Here is a 21,371-nt window from a genome sequence, read left to right on the forward strand (position 1 = left end):
TCCAATTCCAGACATGATTTATTGTTTCCCTGTTTCTGTATTTTTACTCACTTTCCAGGTTTTCTTCTTCTTCAATAATTTCTTCAATGATCACATCAGGGCTAGATCCCACCTGAGGTAGAGCAGCAATGGTTTTAGGGAGTGTTGCTGCAACAACCTCTTTCTGTGGCTGGAAGTCAGCTTCCAAATCTATGTCACTGTTTTCCCATTGTGAAGAAGTCAGTGGGGCTTCATTAGTTAGGACAGAAATGTCAGCCTTTTTCTTTTCTAGTGATAGGTATGTACCACCGTAAGAAAACTCCTTTTTACAATTGTATTTCTTGTGACCATTCTTTTCCATTTCACTTTCTTGAGGATCACATCTGTTTAAAAATACAGAGGCTACTTTAAATCATAATTTTTTAGATTTACTTTAAAACCATTTCCTTTCCACATGACAGTACTGTGACACAGACATACAAAGACTTAAAGATGTACAGGTGTCCCATGGGTATTTTTAAAAACAGCAACACTGAAATAATTTACTATAAAATCCGATAATTTCTACTAAATTTAGAGTTGTGTAACCATCACTATAACTTCATTTTACAACATTCCCGTTATCCCAAAAGAAACTTCTGCCCATTCCCAAGAAGTCCACAAGCTTCAAAAGGTCAAAACAACAGAAAATCACTGAGAAGTTGAAGAAAGAACTTGCCATAGTCATGTTACAACTATCTGATCCTAAAAGAACAGTGGATATGGTTTTCAATTTTAATTGTTCAAACTTTGATTTGGCTTTGGTGTTTGATTTTAAATTATGCTAAGATTATTTCTCTCAATTCATTAGCTTAAAAATAAAGTGTAGGAAGCACTGAGAGGTACAATCCTGAGACAATTTCTAGAAGCCTACATAGAGGGTTAAAATGATGATTAGTCTGAATCCTTTGGGTATGATTATTCAACAGCCACTAACCTGCAGCTGATTATTCACTTCATCCCTTATTTTTTTTTATCTTTACAAATTCACACAGATTAAAGCTATCTAATCTATAAGTATAGAAATTCTATCAAAGAAATGAGATTGAGTCTCAGAAGCCTTTATTCTAGTTAACCCATGAAGGTTTTAGCTTTTTCACAGATCACCATATAAGAAGCCAAATGAAATCAGAAATAAGAACCTACCAAGCCTACTGAATTCAGCAGACCTATTTTATCTGTCTCTTAATACATGTTGACTAAAGGTCCAAACGGAGAAGGCAATGGCACCCCACTCCAGTACTCTTGCCTGGAAAATCCCATGGGCAGAGGAGCCTGGTAGGCTGCAGTCCATGGGGTCGCGAAGAGTCGGACACGACTGAGCGACTTCACTTTCACTTTCTACTTTCATGCATTGGAGAAGGAAATGGCAACCTACTCCAGTGTTCTTGCCTGGAGAATCCCAGGGACAGGGGAGCCTGGTGGTCTGCCGTCTATGGGGTCGCACAGAGTCAAACATGACTGAAGTGACTTAGCAGCAAAGGTCCAAACACCTCCTAAGTATACATATATGTACACAACTTTGTAATCTAAAACTTTTCTTTTTATACAACTCTTATCTGACCTTACATTTAACACTGTCAACCAACTCCTGCCTCACAAACCTCTCCTCCTTTGACTTCTAGAGTATCACTCTCCCAGCTTCCTCTTCGTTTCCTTTGGTTTGTAAGTTACTCTTTCCTGTTCTGAAATTTAATATTTTTCTAGGGCGCTGTCCTTGACCCACTTCAATATCTGTTTTCACTATGCAAACCCATTCTTTACCACCTGTCATCAGCAGAGGCAGGCTAGAGTGATACTTTCCCTAAAATCTAGGGAGAAATTTAAAAGACTTCTGAGTTAAAACTATGGCAAGATCAGTACAGATGCTTAAAGATAATATGTTTTGGTATCAAAAATATTTGACAGTAACCATATTCAAGTTATGAAAACATCTAGAAGAATGTACTGACTGGAAAGGATGATCATCCATGAAAGTGCAGAAAGTCAAGTCACAGAGGTATACAGGGGCCAGGGGTCCATGTGTGGCCAAGATGACTCGAGCCAAAGGCCTAGTACTTGAGGCCTCTGGTAAGGTTTTCCCTGTGGGGTCAAGGAACACAGCAGGCTGACTAGTACCAACACTCTTCACAGCTATTTGATATATCTTATTCCCTTTAGTCCAAAAACACCATGAAGCAACTTCTGATGATTTGGCTTTCTGTGTCTGTTTGGTTATTGGAAAAGAATGCCAACATAAGTATTCTGTTAATAGTCCCTGTGATAATACTATCTGTCCCTTAAGTTAATAAACTGGCATTCGGATCATGTGTTAGTTTTGTGAACTTGGCTTACATGAGTTTACCTGGTTTAGAGTAGATATGCTCAAGTCTGTTTCTGAGCTTGTAATGCTGTGGGCCAGGCCCTCATTAGTTCCCGAAAGTAATGAATGTGATGCTTCTTGAGGGATGATTTCTCGAGGAGCCATACCATCTTCAAATGAATAAACTTATTTTCTTTGGGGAGTTTCTAAACCATTTATAGTCTGACTACTCCTAAACCAAGAATCGGATCCTGTAACTTCCCTCCAGAGGTTTCTCCCCAGATACCTAGTAAAAAACAGGAACTCAGCATATCCCACTATCTTCCCCTCCCAACTTTTCTTTGTATATTTCCAATCTTGGTAAGTAACACCACAATTCATCACCTCAGTCACCAAAGATACACCTATAAATCATTGGAATGCTTCCCTTTTTCTCATTCCTCACACTGAAACGATTACTAAGTTTCACCACTTGTCCTTTTTTAGCATTTGTCATTACCTATTCCTTTCCAGTGCTACGATCTACATTTGGTTTCTCATCATTTATTTGCTAGGCCATATTATATATATATATATAAAATATATACTATTATATGCTACGTCATGTAATAACCTAAGCCATCCTTCAGCCTCCAGCCTCATATTCTTCCAAAAAATTCTCTATGGTCACTAGAGTTACCTTTTACAAATGTAACCTAAGTACTTTTACTTTCATTCTGAAAATCTTTTAATGGCTATTATTTACACCTGTGCTATCCAACATAATCCTCTGCGATAATGAAAATATGCTGCACTGTCCAATACGATAGTCAGTGGAACCAGAGATCAAATTGCCAACATCCGCTTGATCATGGAAAAAGCAAGAGAGTTCCAGAAAAACATCTATTTCTGCTTTATTGACTATGCCAAAGCCTTTGACTGTGTGGATCACAATAAACTGTGGAAAATTCTAAAAGAGATGGGAATACCAGACCACCTGACCTGCCTCTTGAGAAATCTGTATGCAGGTCAGGAAGCAACAGTTAGAACTGGACATGGAACAACAGACTGGTTCCAAATAGGAAAAGGAGTACATCAAGGCTGTATATTGTCACCCTGCTTATTTAACTTATACACAGAGTACATCATGAGAAAAGCTGGGCTGGAAGAAACACAAGCTGGAATCAAGATTGCCAGGAGAAATATCAATCACCTCAGATATGCAGATGACACCACCCTTATGGCAGAAAGTGAAGAGGAGCTAAAGAGTCTCGTGATGAAAGTGAAAGAGGAGAGTGAAAAAGTTGGCTTAAAGCTCAACATTCAGAAAACGAAGATCATGGCATCCGGTCCCATCACTTCATGGCAAATAGATGGGGAAACAGTGGCTGACTATTTTTTCGGGCTTCAAAATCACCTCAGATGGTGATTGTAGCCATGAAATTAAAAGACGCTTACTCCTTGGAAGGAAAGTTATGACCAACCTAGATAGCATATTCAAAAGTAGAGATATTACTTTGCCAACTAAGGTCCGTCTAGTCAAGGCTATGGTTTTTCCAGTGGTCATGTATGGATGTGAGAGTTGGACTGTGAAGAAGGCTGAGCGCTGAAGAATTGATGCGTTTGAACTGTGGTGTTGGAGAAGACTCCTGAGAGTCCTTTGGACTGCAAGGAGATCCAACCAGTTCATTCTGAAGGAGATCAATGCTGGGTGTTCTTTGGAAGGAACGATGCTAAAGCAGAAACTCCAGTACTTTGGCCACCTCATGTGAAGAGTTGACTCATTGGAAAAGACTCTGATGCTGGGAGGGATTGGGGGCAGGAGAAGGGGACGACAGAGGATGAGGACTCTATGGACATGAATCTGAGTGAACTCCAGGAATTGGTGATGGACAGGGAGGCCTGGTGTGCTGCGATTCATGGGGTCGCAAAGAGTCGGACATGACTGAGTGACTGAACTGAACCAAATATAGCTACTGAGCACCTGAAATGTGGCTAGTGCAACCAAAGAACTAAAATCTTCATTTTAGTTTTAATTTATGTTTAAATTTAAATAACCACACATGGTTAGCAGCTACCATACTGGGTAGCACAGGTCTAGGAAATAACGTTCAAAGAATACCAGAGCATACAAAGTTTTTAGATTAAGCCTCTATGTATCCTCTGTCAAACAATATTCTACATGCAGGTTCCTGAACACAGTATACTATCTCACTGCCCATAAATTTCTTTCTGCTAAGATGCTGCCTCCCTACTCTTCTCCCTTTCAACTGCTACTCATTTTTCATGAATGGGGGAAAATCAAATCTGCTCTTTCCAAGTCTCCTGGTACCCTGCAAAAAACTGATCATTCTCTTCTTTTGCATCTCCATTAGACTGCACATTTTACTATCAAAGCAATTATGTACTTTACTATTTACATATGTCATTCTTTATTTACTGTAACTTCTCTGCATAAATCTCAGTATCTAGGGTGTTATGTCTCAGTGGTAAAGAATCTGCCTGCCAATGGAGAAGATGCAGGAGACGCGGGTTCAGTTCCTGGGTCCAGAAGATCCCCTGGAGAAGGGAATGGCTACCTACTCTAGTATTCTTGCCTGGGAAATCCCATGGACAGAGGAGCCTGACAGGGCTATACAGTCCATAGGGTTGCAAAGAGTCAGACGTGACTGAGTCAACACTTTCACTTTTCAACACTTAGAGGCTAGCACATCAGTGTTCAACACTGGCTGAATAAATGAATCTCAAAGATGACACATACATCATTGGATACTAATCCTTTTTAGGTCTTTTAATTTTTAAATATTTTATGTAGCATTAATTTACAGAAACCATTTTGCCCTTACATTATTTTTCAACTTTTGAATCAACATTATACTAAAGATCAATTTTTTAAAAATTTTACTTTATTTTACAATACTGTATTGGTTTTGCCATACATCAACATGAATCTGCCACGGGTGTACATGAGTTCCCAATCCTGAACCCCCCTCCCACCTCCCTCCCCACACCATCTCTCTGGGTCATCCCAGTGCACCAGCCCCAAGCATCCTGTATCCTGCATTGAACCTAGACTGGCGATTCATTTCTTCTATGATATTATACATGTTTCAATGCCATTTTCCCAAATTGTCCCACCCTCTCCCTCCCCCACAAAGTCCAAAACTCTGTTCTATACATAAAGATCAATTTTTTTGTTTGATCTAATATTTCTGTCCCTTAGGCCATATCAGACACTAACGGCATGTTGCCATTCTTATACTTACCCTGTTGAATCCTCAAATTCAATCTTTCCCATACTGTTGAACATACAGATGATCTCACTGCAATTCATATTCAACCTAAAATTAAATACTTAGCATAAAAAGTGTTCTAATGTAAGTTTATTACTTTCTCTAATAAAAATTAGCTAACATTAAAAACTGTGAAGTAGATGGGGAAACAGTGGAAACAGTGTCAGACTTTATTTTTTTGGGCTCCAAAATCACTGCAGATGGTGACTGCAGCCATGAAATTAAAAGATGCTTACTCCTTAGAAGGAAAGTTATGACCAACCTAGATAGCATATTCAAAAGCAGAGGCATTACTTTGCCAACAAAAGTCTGTCTAGTCAAGGCTATGGTGTTTCCAGTGGTCATGTATGGATGTGAAAGTTGGACTGTGAAGAAAGCTGAGCGCTGAAGAATTGATGCTTTTGAACTGTGGTGTTGGAGAAGACTCTTGAGAGTCCCTTGGACGACAAGGAGATCCAACCAGTCCATCCTAAAGGAGATCAATGCTGGGTGTTCTTTGGAAGGAATGATGCTGAAGCTGAAACTCCAGTACTTTGGCCACCTCATGTGAAGAGTTGACTCATTGGAAAAGACCCTGATGCTGGGAGGGATTGGGGGGAGGAGGAGAAGGGGACGACAAAGGATGAGATGGCTAGATGGCATCACCGACTTGATGGTCATGAGTTTGGGTGAACTCAGGGAGTTGGTGATGGACAGGGAGGCCTGGCGTGCTGTGATTCATGGGGTTGCAAAGAGTCGGACACGACTTAGTGACTGGACTGAACTGAAAAACTCTGAAAGAGCATTTAAACAAGTTTTAAATTCATAAATCACACTTAATTTGGATGCTAATCTGGGAAATATTTTTGACTCAAGTTTTCAATTTATAATTGCTTGTTATTTTAATAAATATAGATTCTAATTTTATCAGACTCTTCTGAATTACAGATTACTTTTATATGAATTACAATTACTTACTTGGGAGACTTCCTTAGTTTTAGAGAGCTGACTTGTGACAAGTCACTCTCAAATGTTAACTTCAAAGTCCGGATAATCTAGAATCAAAAGAAAAGTATTGCTCATATGTATGTTTTGTTTTGTTACAAATACTATTGAAACAGAGTAAGATTTCAGAGGAAAAACTATACTTTTCAGGTATTTCATTAATGTGCTCAGGGTCTGATTTTAGGCAAGCAAAGGGAGGGATGCAAATTTCCCCAAACAAATTTAAAATCTTTTGGAGATGTGTATTAAGATATAACAACAAAAGATAACAACTAATTAATAATGGGATACAGCTATACAATCAGGGGAAATTCTGATCACACTTGTGCGCCTGCACTGCTGTCCTCAAACGTTTCTCTCTCTCTTTTTCTGCCCCCATCTTCCTAATGTGGCTAACTAGGGTGAAGACCAAATTTTACTTTTTTTCTCCTCCTAATGTTTCATGTGTAATACACAGGAATAGACTACTACTGTTCTTGTAACTACAGCTAGATGGAGGCCTGGTCAAGTAAGACGGTTCAAAAACTTTAAAAGTTCAAGACTTTGGAAGCAGGTAAACCAAGAGCTTCTATTTTACACCTCAGTTCAGTCCAAACATCTGATTATCTATGGGGAATGAGGTCCTGAAGATTCCAAGACAATAGAGTAGGATCTATACCTCAAGGGAACAAGACAGAAATTGGCAAAGAGGACTGATGGTAACCCTTTCCCGGCAAACAATTTAGCAAGAAACATGTTTCTATTTCTGCCCAACTCCAGGCACATGATTAGATGACAGGACAGGGTTGAAGCACCTTGTATCCTGACTCACAGAGTCGGGGGTTGGGAGTAAAACTTAAACAGCATTTTGATAAATTTTTAAGTTAAGAGTTGATAGTCATACCTGTCTATAAAAAGAGTCCTATTTATTTTGCTACTCTTATTTGTTCTTGTTTTTTATTCAAGTGTCCTAGAAACAACTTTTGACTTAATACCATCCTATTTGTTCTCAGATTGTGTGTTATAAAGACTTTACTGCACCCTTTCCCTAAGTGGCAAATAATAATAAAAGGTCAAACAAAGTTATTAATGTTTATCTTAGAATTTAAATGCTTAAGAATTCTAAATTGATGCCAAAGTTAGGATAATCTGAAAAGCAAATTCTTGCAGTTAAGTCTTAGATATCATATTCCAAAGCAGGTAAAGTAAGCTACCACAGAAATAATTCACATTACAAACTATTAAAATTACCTGATTTAGGTCACAACATATCCTTAGAGAAGGTGCAGATTTTAACTCTCTTGCTATCTTCATAGCTGCATCCAAATCACTTTTTTTTGCTTCAATGTAGCTTTTAGTCACTATTATTTTTGATAAATAATTGTCTGTATTTCTTACTAACTCTTCACACAGGCTCTTCTTCCTTCATTTAAAATTAAGCTATTTTTCAATATTTCAAAAACAATTTTATGAAAGCAAATGTATCACAACTCAAAAGTACTGAAAAGGTAATTTCAGTTTCATGAACTTAAATTTTAATATGGTTCATGAGACAATCAACTGAACTGAAATCTATTAAAGTTGAAAGCTATGTATATGTAACCAGAGAAAAAGTAACTTTTGTAGAAGAATATAGTTATGTTCCAGATACAGGCGTCACAGAACTGCAGAGGTAAGACAAACCCTAGATGAATCTACCACTTTTAAAAGTAAGAGAATCCTGGCTATCTTGCAGTCACTTGTGCCATTACAAAGACTATCTGTATTAATTTCTCACGAGGATCTACCTGCACATTTTAAAATTTCATAGGCAGATACATATTACATGAATTTGAAATAAGACTTTAAAATAGACTTCACCAAACCAAAACTTAGATATCAATTAACTATAATCTTCAAAGCTATCAGTTAAGAAACTGAAGAGTTATTCCTTTATTACTCAAAAATTCTTTGTACCTATAGTGGAATTACTTTATTATGGAAATTAAGATATTTTGTACCAAAAATTATTGCTCATTTTATTCATCTTGTAAATGAATAAAATGATTTCCTCAAATCAAATCTGGCCTCAAAAACGGGGAATTTGCCACACTGAAGAATAATAAGAATGTGCCACGGGCTCTGCAAGGACTTCCCTGATAGCTCAGATAGTAAAGAATCTGCCTGCAATGCCGGAGACTCAGGTTCAATCCCTGGGTTGGGAAGATCCCCTGGAGGAGGGCATGGCAACCCACTCCAGTATTCTTGCCTGGAGAATTCCAAGGGCAGAGAAGCCTGGCGGGCTACAGTCCATGGGGTCGCAAACAGTCGGACACAAGTGAATGACTAACATACACACATGCTCTGCAGGTGAAGTATTCCAAAAAATTTTTAGTAATTACATATACAATTTATGAAAATCATTTATTTAGGAGATAAATGGTCATTTTGATAAGTTTCAGATGATTCTCCCCAAAATTCATGCCCAGGGAGTGATGTTAGCAAAATGGCAGACTAGGAGACTTGAAGTCCTTGTTCTTCAATGGTGATGTCAAATGACAGCTAAGAATTGGTTACAATTACCTTCTAGAACTGGAGAATGGACAAAGGTATACAGCAATGACACAAATGTGCAGTGGGAAAAAATCCACTTTCTTTATCAGCAGGACATTTCATTTCTTGTCCTTTTCCCAGACCTTTCCTCAGTGTGGTGCAGTCCTGGTCTGGAGACAGCAGCATACTTCCTGATTCCTTCCCTCCAAAGGGAGCATGCTGCTGCTGCTGCTAAGTTGATTCAGTCGTGTCTGACTCTGTGCGATACCACAGACGGCAGCCCACCAGGCTCCCCCGTCCCTGGGATTCTCCAGGCAAGAACACTAGAGTGGGTTGCCATTTACTTCTCCAATGCATGAAAGTGAAAAGTGAAAGTGAAGTTGCTCAGTCGTGTCCGACTCGTTGCAACCCCATGGACTGCAGCCTACCAGGCTCCTCCACCCATGGGATTTTGGGATTTTCCAGGGAAGAGTACTGGAGTGGGGTGCCATTGCCTTCTTTGCAATGTCCTACTTTGTGGCGGGGGTGTGGGGGGAGCAAGGAGGTGGTGGGGTTGGGGGGGAAGGGGGGCTGCCTGAAAAACCCTTTCACTTAATTTGGCACTCAGGCAGCAAGAGGAACTGAGACCACCCAAGAAGGTTGCAAAAAGGTTCCTCAAGCATACAGGTAGCATACTCCAGGTTAGGCCACATGTTAGGTCAAAAAAAGAAAACAAGTCTTAATACGTTTTAAAAGACAATGTATACAAGGTATCCTCTCTGAACACAAAGGAATGAAAACTAGAACTCAATAACAGAAGGAAACTGGAAATTCCACAAATACGTGGAAATTAAAGAACATACTCCTAAACACAAATGGATCAAAGAAAAGTAACACAAGGAGAGTATTTTAAGACAAATGAAAACGAAAAATCAAAATATCAAAATTTATGGGATGCAGTTAAATTGGATCTGAGACAGAAATAAATATATAGCTGTAAGTATATTAAAAAAGGCATCACAAACCAACAAGCTAATTTTACACCTTTGCTGTTGTTCAGTTGCTAAGTCATGTCCGACTCTTTACGACCCAATGCACTGCAACACACCAGGCTTCCTTGTCCTTCACTATCTCCCAGAGTTTGCTCAAATTCATTTTATTGAGTCAGTGATGCTATCTAACATCTCACCCTTTGCCCACCCTCTTCTTCTTCTGCCTTCAATCTTTATGTTTACACCTTAGGAACTCCAAAATAACAAACTAAACCCAAAGGTGGCAGAAGGAAGAAATAATAGGATTAGAGTGGAAATAATAGCTAGACAAAAATGGAGAAAAATCAATGAAACCAAAAGATGGTTCTTTGAGATTAAAATTCACCAATTTTAGAAACAGTGCCTAGAAAAGCAAGAAAAGAATCAATTTACTAAAATAAAAAATAAAGTAGGCATTCAGTTCAGTTGTTCAGTCATGTCTGACACTTTGCAACCCCATGAACCGCAGCACGCCTGGTCTCCCTGTCCATCACCAATTCCCGGAGTCCACCCAAACCCATGTCCATTGTGTCGGTGATGCCATCCAACCAGCTCATCCTCTGTCGTCCCCTTCTCCTGCCCTCAATCTTTCCCAGCATCAGGGTCTTTTCAAATGAGTTTGCTCTTCGCATCGGGTGGCCAAAGTATTGGAGTTTCAGCTTCAACATCAGTCCTTCCAATGAACACCCAGCATTGATCTCCTTTAGGATGGACTGGTTGGTTCTCCTTGCAGTCCAAGGGACTCTCAAGAGTCTTCTCCAACACCACAGTTCAAAAGCATCAATTTTTTGGCACTCAGCTTTCTTTATAGTCCAATTCTCACATCCATACATGACTACTTGAAAAACTTTAGCCTTGACTAGACCTAGGACCTTTGTTTGCAATGTCTCTGCTTCTGAATATGCTGTCTAGGTTGGTCACAACTTTCCTTCCAAGGAGTAAGCATCTTTTAATTTCATGGCTGCAGTTACCATCTGCAGTGATTTTGGAGCCCCCCAAAATAAAGTCAGCCATTGTTTCCCAACCTATTTCCCATGAAGTGATGGGACTGGATGCCATGATCTTAGTTTTCTGAATGCTGAGCTGTAAGCCAACTTTTTCACTCTCCTCTTTCACTTTCATCCAGAGGCTCTTTAGTTCTTCTTTGCTTTCTGCCATAAGGGTAGTATCATCTGCATATCTGAGGTTACTGATATTTCTCCCGGCAATCTTGATTCCAGCTTGTGCTTCCTCCAGCCCAGCATTTCTCATGATGTACTCTGCACAGAAGTTAAATAAGCAGGGTGACAACATACAGCCTTGATGTACTCCTTTTCCTATTTGGAACCAGTCTGTTGTTCCATGTTCAGTTCTAACTGTTGCTTCCTGACCTCCATACAGATTTCTCAGGAGGCAGGTCAGGTGGTCTGGTATTCCCATCTCTTAAACTATTTTCCACAGTTTGTGGTGATCCACACAGTCAAAGGCTTTGGCATAGTCAATAAAGCAGAAATAGATGTTTTTCTGGAACTCTCTTGCTTTTTTGATGATCCAGTGGATGTTGGCAATTTGATCTCTGGTTCATCTGCCCTTTGTAAAACCAGCTTGAACATCTGGAAGTTCATGGTTCACGTATTGCTGAAGCCTGGCTTGGAGAATTTTGAGCTTTACTTTGCTAGACTGTGAGATGAGTGCAATTATGTAGTAGTTTCAGCATTGTTTGGCGTTGCCTTTCTTTGGGATTGGAATGAAAACTGACCTTTTCCAGTCCTGTGGCCACTGCTGAGTTTTCCAAATTTGCTGGCATATTGAGTGCAGCACTTTCACAGCATCATCTTTTAGGATTTGAAATAGCTCAAGTGGAATTCTATCACCTCCACTAGTTTTGTTCATAATCAATTTTACAGAAACTAAAAAAATTTGAAGGCAATGCTATGAATAACTATGCCAAGAAATTGGATAACCTAGATGAAGTGGACGAATTCCTACAAACATACCACCTATCAACACTGAATCATGAAGAAATAGAAAATCTGAGCAGATCAATAAAAAGTAACAAGATTGAATTAGTAATCAAAAGCTTCCCCACAGAAAAGCCCAGACCAGAGGACTTCACTGGTAAATTCTACCAAAAATTCAAAGAAAAAAAAAAAATTCCCCTCCAAAATACTGAAGAGCCACAGGAAACACATTCCAGCTTATTCTGAGACCAGCATCACCTTCATACGAAACCCATAAGAAAACACTACCAGAGAACTATTGATCGGTGTCTCTTATGAGCATTAAGTAAAAATCTTCAACAAAATACTAGCAAATTGAATCAGCAGAACAATGAAAGAATAATACATCATGCCAAGTGGGATTTACTCCTGAAATGAAGTATAAGTATCAATTAATGTTATATAGCATATTAACAGAAAGAAGAAACCCACCCCCACCTCACAAGATCCTCTCAAATTATACAGAAAAAGGATATGACAGTCTCAACACCCTTTCAGGATACAAATACTCCAACGAGCAGTTGAGGAAAACTACACCAACGTATAAAACTTACATAAGAAAATCCCACAGCTAACATTACACTGGATGATGAAAGACTGACAGCTTTTCTTCTAAGGACAGTAGTAAGAAAAGGGTGTGAGAGTTTACCACTGCTACTTAATATACTATTTTAAGTTCTAGCCAGAATAATTAGTCAAAAAAAGACATAAAAGCCACCCGAATTGACAAAAAGGAAGAAAATGATGTCTTTTTGCAGATGACATGATCTTATAGATAAGAAAGAAAGAGAAGAAAGTGAAGTCGCTCAGTTGTGTCCGATTCTTTGTGACCCCATGGACTACCAGGCTCCTCTGTCCATGGGATTTTCCAGGCAAGAATACTACAGTGGGTTGCCATTTCCTTCTCCAGGAGATCTTCCTGACCCAGAGACTGAATCCAGGTCTTCCACATTGTAGGCAGAAGACAATTGTGTCTAAGCCACCAGGAAGTCTTGTTGTAGGGCTAATAAATAAATTCAGCAAAGATACAGTATACAAAATAAACACACAAAATTCAGATACATTTCTATATACCAACAATGAACAGTCCAAAAAGGAAACTGACAAAACAATTCATTTTATGAAAAAAATAAAAAGAAGACTGTACTCAGGAATAAACGTAACTGAGGCTGCAACAGACTTGTACATTTGCTGTATACTACATAACATTGCTGAAATTAATGAAGCCAAAATAAATGGAAAGATCTCTTATAATCATGAACTGGAACACTTAATATTTGTTAAGATGTCAATACCCAAAGCAATTTACAATTCAAAGCCATCCATATCAAAATTCCAATGATGCTTCATGCTTAATAGAAAAACCCATCCTAAAAGTCACAGGAGATCTCAAGGGACCCCAAGCTTCGAAAACAATCTTGAGAAAGAACAAAGTTGGAGAGCTTACACATCCTGATTTCAAAATTTGCTACAAAGCCACAGTAATTAAAACAGTATCCTACTGCCACAAGAACAGACAGATGGACCAATGGAAGAGAATAGAGAGCCCAGAAATAAATCTTCACAAACATGGTCACTGAGTTTTGACAGGAGTCCCAAGACCATTCAATGGAAAAAAGACCCATCTTTCCAACAAATGGTGCTGGGAAAACTGGATATCCATATGGTAAAGAATGAAGCTGGACCCTTCCTTTACACTATATACAAAAAGTAGCTTAAAATACCTCAAAGATCTATATGTAAAAGCTAAAACTGTAAAACTCTTAGAAGAAAACACAGTTGGAGAAAGTTTCATGATTGAAGATTTGGCAACAATTTCTTGGATATGACACCTAAACACAGGCAACAAAAGAGAAAATAGATAAATTGGACTTCACAAATTAAAAACATGTTTGGATCAAAGAATGCTATCAATAGAGTGAAAAGGAGGGATTTGCCTGGTGGTCCAAGGCTAAGATTTCAAATGCAGGAGACCTGGGTCCAATCTCTGGGTGGGGAACTAGATCCCACATGCCACAACTAAGTCCTGGCACAGCTAAATAATTTAGTTCAACAATAACAACAAACAACCTATGGACTGGAAGAAAATATTTGCAAACTACATGAGCAACAAAGGCTTAATTTCTAAAACATACAAACAGCTTATACAGCTCAAAAAAATTTTAAAAATGGGCAAAAGACCTAAACTGACATTTCTCCAAAGAAGACCATTACACAGATGGTCAACAGGCACATGAAAAGATATCCAACATCACAAATTATTAGAAAAAATGGAAATCAAAACCACGATGAGGTATCCCACTTCCCACAAATCAGAATGGTCATCATCAAAAAGTCTACAAATAAATGCTAGACTGTGTGTGGAGAAAAGGGAGCCCTCCTATACTGTCAGTGGGAATGGAAACTTGGTGCATTCACTATGGAGAACAGTATGGAGGTTTTATAAAAAACTAAAAACAGTAACCATACGATCCAGCAATCCCATTCCTGGGCACATATCCAGAAAAGATGAAAACTGTAAAACTCAATACATGCACTTCAATGTTCAAAGTACTCAAAGTAGCAATATTTACATTAGCCAAGACTAGGAAATAATTTAAATGGATAAAAAAGATGTGATATATGTATATGATGGACTATGACTCAGCCATAAAAAAGTATTAATCAATGCCATCTGCAGCAACATGGATGGACCTAGAGAATATTATACTTACTAAAGTCAGACAAAGAAAGACAAGTGTCATGTATCACTTTTATGTGGAATATAAATGAACTTACTTACAAGTCAGAAACAGACCCACAGACATTTAAGGGTAGAAGAGACAAATTAAGCATTTTGGATTAACATATACACACTACTATATATAAAGTAGATAAAAAACAAGGACATACTGTACAGCACAGGGAATTATAGGCAATATCTTATAATAACCTGTAATGAAAAAGAATATGTATAACTGAATCACTCTGCTGTACACCTGAAACTAATACTGTAATTCAAATTCAAACTAATACTGTATTTCAATAAAAAAAATTTTAAACCACAAACAAAAGGCAAGCCACAGGAAGAAGAGAAAATATATGAAAATGATACATCTCATAAAAGACTGATATCCATAATGTATAAAGAACTCCTACCCCATCAATAACAAAATAAACAATCCAAAAATGGGCAAAGGACTGGAATACATATTTCTCCAGGGAAAATACATAAATGGTTAACTAATAAGCACATGAAAAGATGTGCTCCACAATACTAGCTATCATGGAAATGTAAATCAAATCTAAAATGAGATACCACTTCACATCCTCAAAATGGCTATTCTTTTCAAAAAACAAAATAGGATGTTGGTGAGGATGTGGACAAACTGGAACCTTTGAGCACTGCTGGTGGAAAAGTAACATGTGCGGCCATCACAGAATAAAATTTGGTAGTCCTTAAAAAGTTACACATAAAATTATTGTATGCCACTAAACTATACATTTTTAAATTTCAATTTTATTGGACTATAGTTGATTTTCAATGTTATATTAATATTAGTTTAATATTATTAACTAATATTAATATTAGTTTCAGGTATACAGCAAAGTGATTCAGTTATACATATAATCTTTTTTTTTAGATTCTTTTCTCATATAGGTTATCACAGAATACTGAATACATTTCTCTATGCTATACAGTAGTTTCTTATTTATCTTATATATAATAGTGTATGTTTATCTCAAGTTTCTGATTCATCCCTTCCCCCACCACTAAACTGTATACTCTTAAGTGGTTAAAAAGGTAAACTTTATGATGTATATTTACCACTATTAAAAACATTTAAGATGCATGCACATGACTTATTACCTTTAAACACCAATACTTTGGCCACATGATGCAAAGAACTGACTCATTGGAAAAGACCCTGATGCTGGGAAAGATTGAAGGCAGGAGGAGAAGAGGACAACAGAGGATGAAATGGCTGGATGGCATCACTGACTCGACGCACATGAGCTTCAGCAAACTCCAAGAGTTGGTGATGGACAAGGGAAGCCTGGTGTGCTGTAGTCCACGGAGTCACAAAGAGTTGGTCATGACTGAGCAACTGAACTGAACTGACCTATCACTTAGATAATATAAATACCAAATGTGAGATACCATAAATATCAAGGAATAAAGAATATCAACTGATTCATTCAGAGTGATGAACCTATGATCTGGGCATTCCAATTAGAAATTAAAAAAAGAAACAAAAGTCAAATAGACAAACACCATTTCTAAATACCAATTTATCACAACTTTTATGAATCTGTCTCTTAAAATGCAAAATGTGATTAAAGATTACTTGAGATCATATATATCAACATTTTAAAAAAGGATGGATATGTAACCATATGGTATATGTTTAGAAAAATCATTATTATTTGCTCTTGATGCAAATAAACACATAAAAAAATGATGGCATTATGTACATGAAAAATTCTACAACAGGATTCAGAAATAGATAGCATTTTTCTGTGCTAACTGCTTTAAGAAAGAATTATTTAACAGCTTTGGGACCAGAAGGCAAATAGCCTAACTTCATTTCGAAGCTGTAAAAATCAGCTTGTAAGGGAACCACCCATTACCTTCTAAACTTGTTTAAAATCTACTAATTTTTTCCAATCTATGCAGAGAAATAAAATGACAAGTTGGTGTTAAAAACTTCAGTTGCACTGAGTCTATATTTTTAACTTATTACCTGGAATCAAGAGCAGTGAAAAGCTGATCAAACTGCTTCTCCAGAACCTCTTTAAGACAGACTGTCTCCTCTTTTGTTTGACTGTGTATGTGTTCAAGCATCTGGGAAAAAGATAATACAAAGACCAAATTTGGTATTTTTATTTTGTGGGAATTGTGTTTTTCAACATAATTTTGAAAAGTAAAAGGTACTTTTTGGACTCTTTTCAAAATAACAACAGAAGAGATCAGATGATAAAAATGGGAAAAATCACATGGTTAAATTTTAAATCTTTGTTCTTGTCAGCAAGATCACATCTTTGTTAGTACTTTGTACTGATAAAATTGGCAAAAAGGACTAGAAAACCCACTAAGTTTTCTGAACTTCTCATCACTTTTACTCAGTACAGGAAATGGATCATTCTGGACAGCTAAGTTTCTCTCTGGCAGGATTCCTTAAATTTATAAAAACTTAAAATATAACATTAGGGGCTTCACTGGTAGTCCAGTGGTTAAGATTCTGCACTCCCAATGCATGAGGGCATGGGTTTGATCCCTGGTCAGGGGACTAAGATCCTGCATGCCACACACTAAAGACAAAAAAACCCTATATATATATGCACACACACATATTTTAATTAAAATGTTAACTATTCCACAAATTTCCTTGTATTTTAAACAAAGACTCATTGCTTGAGATCTGTGACCTTTTTTTACTTTTAATCTTTCCTTTTTGAAATGGTAATGTCTATCCTATGCCTGCTCAACAAATGCATTAATATTTTAGAAGCAGATAATTTACTAGTTTCACACATTCACAGCTGGAGAGGAATTTTGCCCCAGCATGAGTTATACCCTGAATCTCACCCATACCTGATTTGGACTTAGATGTGATGCCAAAATTGGTTAAAAATTTGGGGGATATGAGATGCAGTAAATGTATTCTGCAAATACATATGTTGAACTCTTAAATTCTATGTTAGCTACAATCTTTTGAATGCCTTGGTGGTGAATTTGCTGTTGGTAGGTGCAAGGAACTTGTTCTCTGTCAATAAATGAGGGAAATCTCTCTCTTGGGTTGATGGGCCAAGAAAGAAAAGAATTTAAAAATCTATGTAACAGTATACAGCCAAATAATGAGCAGTATAAGAATAGTGATCTGCAATGCTTCCAAGACAAAAAATTCAGCTCACAGCAAACAGAAATTATAGCTCCTTAACAGAGCTTCAGTTTCAGCAGGCTGCCAACACAGATGGCGTGAAACTAATCCTAGGAGGCCATGAGTTTTCCATTCTTTTTTATGATTCTCTCTCACTGGATTATCATATGTAAGCTCTACCTATCATGCTAAGCTCTACTACCTTCAGTGATATAGGTTAAAAGGGAACATGTCTTAATTTAGGATACAATGTAATCATCCAGAAAGCTTACTTTTACAGCAATACTTAATTGTTCAAAATTTTGGCCTGCTATCTTCAATGCTTCATCAATCTCTTCCACAGTTTTACTTTCCTAAGAAGGGAGAGAGGATCCACATACAAATACAAAATATAAAAACAGATGCTTAGATAGACTGTAACAGTTGGAAAAACATCAAGCTACCATTTTGTTTACAAAAGCAACCATCCATTACAGCAATCTGAAAACATGCAACAATGAACATTTTAGAGTTTTGCTGATAGTATTCCAGATTTCTTTTTTTAGGTATCTTTCTGAAAAGATGGGATTATGTCCTATAACCATTTTGCAACTCAAAACTACCTGAAAAAAATTATCATGATCATAAATAATACATGTAAACAGTAACAGTTTAAGAAAATGAAGATTATAATCAGGCTATGTTAAGATTTAAACACTGGGGACTTCCCTGCTGATCCAGTGGCTGGGAGTCCATGCTACCAATGCAAGCGGTGTGGGTTTGGTCCCTGGTTGGGGAACTAAGATTCCGCATGCCAGGTGGTGTGGCCAGAAAAGAAAAAAAAACAACAACACTAAAACACTAAAATTAACATTGATAAAAACAAAAGAAAATTCTTATGGGGGAAAAAAAAAGATTTAAACACGGAAGACAGTGCCCTTTCCTCCCCCAGCCCACCAATAATCTCCTTAATGAGATGACTTAATATGCCACTCAACAGCACTTTGGAATTTGTTCTGTTTCTAACCTTCAATTAAAAGAATATATTATTTAAAGTTATCAAAAGCCATAACTGATAAAATTCAATCTTCCAACAAGAATTACATCATCATCAGTAAGTGCCACTAGGTCTTTTAGTTGCCATTAAAATAACTGGAAAATCATACTTAGAATTTGGAAACTTGTATTTTATACAAGTTACATAAAATCTGAATTCAATAACTAGGTTCAAAGGGAATACAGGTAAATATCAAGAGCACTAACAGCTGATCAAAGGCAGAATGTGTTGACTTGGAAAGAAAACAATTGTTGAGGCATAGTTTAGAATAAAATAAGAGACTGAAGCAAGGAGTGCAGGTTTACCTTTAAACTTCCCAAAAGAATCTGAATTACAGGACCCTTGAGAGCACAGGAAAGTCAAGCAATCAGAGAAAAGTAAAAATGTTTGGCTTCATCTCACTTCATAAATTACATTTCTCATACCTCTATTACAGCTGATGGGTTCAAAACAGTCCTGGGTGTGGAGGCTGAATGTTCTAAACCAACAGTTTGTTGACGAGCAGTCTTTTCAAAGTCCTGAGAACAATTCCTCATCCTGGAAAATGTCAAGTACATTATTCTAAGTATCAACATTAATATAATGGTTTTAATCTTCTATTTTGATTTTTACCCTCTATTAAAAATAATTCTTATGATGACTTATAAGGACATTTACAATGAGTTCTCAATTACCTGTGAAAAGCAAAGAGAGGAAAATCACTACTAGACATGTTTTCATATAAAAGCTAACTTTAATCAAGAATTCAACTTCTTAACCAACTCCTAAAAATAACAGCTTATAGTATAAATTGGGCTTTTAATTTCTTAATCCTTTCTCCTTCCCTGATATTTTTTGGTAGTGATGTTGATAATCACTCAACTGTCTTAAGCTCAATTAAAGTAAGTATACACACAAATGCCAGTTATTAAAAAATGTACTTATAGGCCTGACTAATGAGGTAATAAATTTACCAGGTAATTCCAAATGAAAAGCAAGCTGCATTTCTTGTCCATAGATGATAGAGTTTTTGCCTATTTTTTATCTTTATATCCTTACGTTGGCTAGCACACTGTGTTTGGTGAATAAGTTAATCATAGCCTAAAACAGCTTACAGAAGAAACTATGATAACTGAATGTTACTCTCGTAGGAAGAAATGATAAAGTAATTTTTAAACATTCGATTACTTAAAAAGTGGATATCCACGTTCTTGAAAATATGTGAATGCATTAGCCATAAGGAGTTCATCATTCAATTCCTGTTTCAAAATATTAAAGAAAAATCAGGAAGGCAATGTATCATGTAACAAGGAACACTTCTATTTTAAAGCATATCACTATTTAAACCAAACTCTACTGAAATTAGGAAATAGAGGAGTTTTTAACCTAAGTATACTTGACATGGAGGTCTAATTTGAAAACTGGCAATTTGGAAAAAATTGGGATACCTAAAACAGATTCATCTACTTATGAAAGTAAAATTTCACTTTACAACCATATTTGACACTACATGCATCTAGACAAAAGTACAATCAGATTTGGCTTTCATGTTTAAAAAACAAGAAAGCTTCACAAAGAAATTCCAGATTTCTGTTTTGTCTTGAGAAGGATAACCTGGCACCACTGGGATGTCTTAACACGTAGCAGACACTGGCTAGAGCTGAGTAGGGGCTCCCTCCTCTGAAGTGGGTGCACAATCCTTGAAAGTGAAAGTGAAGTTGCTCAGTAGTGTCCAACTCTTTGCAACCCCATGGACTGTAGCCTATCAGGCTCCTCCGTCCATGGGATTTTCCAGGCAAGAGTGCTGGAGTGTATTGCCATTTCCTTCTCCAGGGGATCTTCCCGACCCAGGAATCGAACCCAGGTCTCCCACATTGCAGGCAGACGCTTTACTGTCTGAGCCACCAGGGAAGCTCTGAAGTGGGTGCACAATCCTTCAGTTCAGTTCAGTCGCTCAGTCGTGTTTGACTCTTTGCGACCCCATGAATTGCAGCACGCCAGGCCTCCCCGTCCATCAACAACTCCCGGAGTTCACTCAGACTCACGTCCATCGAGTCAGTGATGCCATCCAGCCATCTCATCCTCTGTTGTCCCTTTCTCCTCCTGCCCCCAATCCCTCCCAGCATCAGAGTCTTTTCCAATGAGTCAACTCTTTGCATGAGGTGGCCAAAGTACTGGAGTTTCAGCTTTAGCATCATTCCTTCCAAAGATATCCCAAGGCTGATCTCCTTCAGAATGGACTGGTTGGATCTCCTTGCAGTCCAAGAGACTCTGAAGAGTCTTCTCCAACACCACAGTTCAAAAGCTTAGCACTCTTTAAAAAAAAAGTCAGCCTCCCTCACCTGGTAAGTCAACTGCTAGATTCCTGAAGATGTCCCAATTGTTATGGCCCCAAAGATTCCTAAAGATTTACTCTAAT

The 21,371-nt window shown here is 37.5% G+C and overlaps 1 protein-coding gene across 1 annotated transcript in view; it reads right to left on the reverse strand.

The window, feature by feature from the left end:
• The window catches only part of RNF17 (ring finger protein 17), a 114,968-nt gene that overhangs the window by 76,597 nt on the left and 17,000 nt on the right, over nucleotides 1–21,371 (reverse strand). Inside the window, exons 4-10 of the mRNA XM_068984543.1 lie at nucleotides 19,399–19,510; nucleotides 18,210–18,290; nucleotides 16,801–16,901; nucleotides 7,807–7,978; nucleotides 6,550–6,626; nucleotides 5,566–5,640; nucleotides 52–362 (exon numbers count right to left, since the gene is read on the reverse strand). Coding sequence (XP_068840644.1) covers nucleotides 52–362; nucleotides 5,566–5,640; nucleotides 6,550–6,626; nucleotides 7,807–7,978; nucleotides 16,801–16,901; nucleotides 18,210–18,290; nucleotides 19,399–19,510 — 929 coding nt within the window. The remainder of the gene's footprint in view (nucleotides 1–51; nucleotides 363–5,565; nucleotides 5,641–6,549; nucleotides 6,627–7,806; nucleotides 7,979–16,800; nucleotides 16,902–18,209; nucleotides 18,291–19,398; nucleotides 19,511–21,371) is intronic.

Source organism: Capricornis sumatraensis, chromosome 12, assembly GCF_032405125.1.
Source record: "Capricornis sumatraensis isolate serow.1 chromosome 12, serow.2, whole genome shotgun sequence".
In the NCBI taxonomy this organism is placed as follows: Eukaryota; Metazoa; Chordata; class Mammalia; order Artiodactyla; family Bovidae; genus Capricornis; species Capricornis sumatraensis.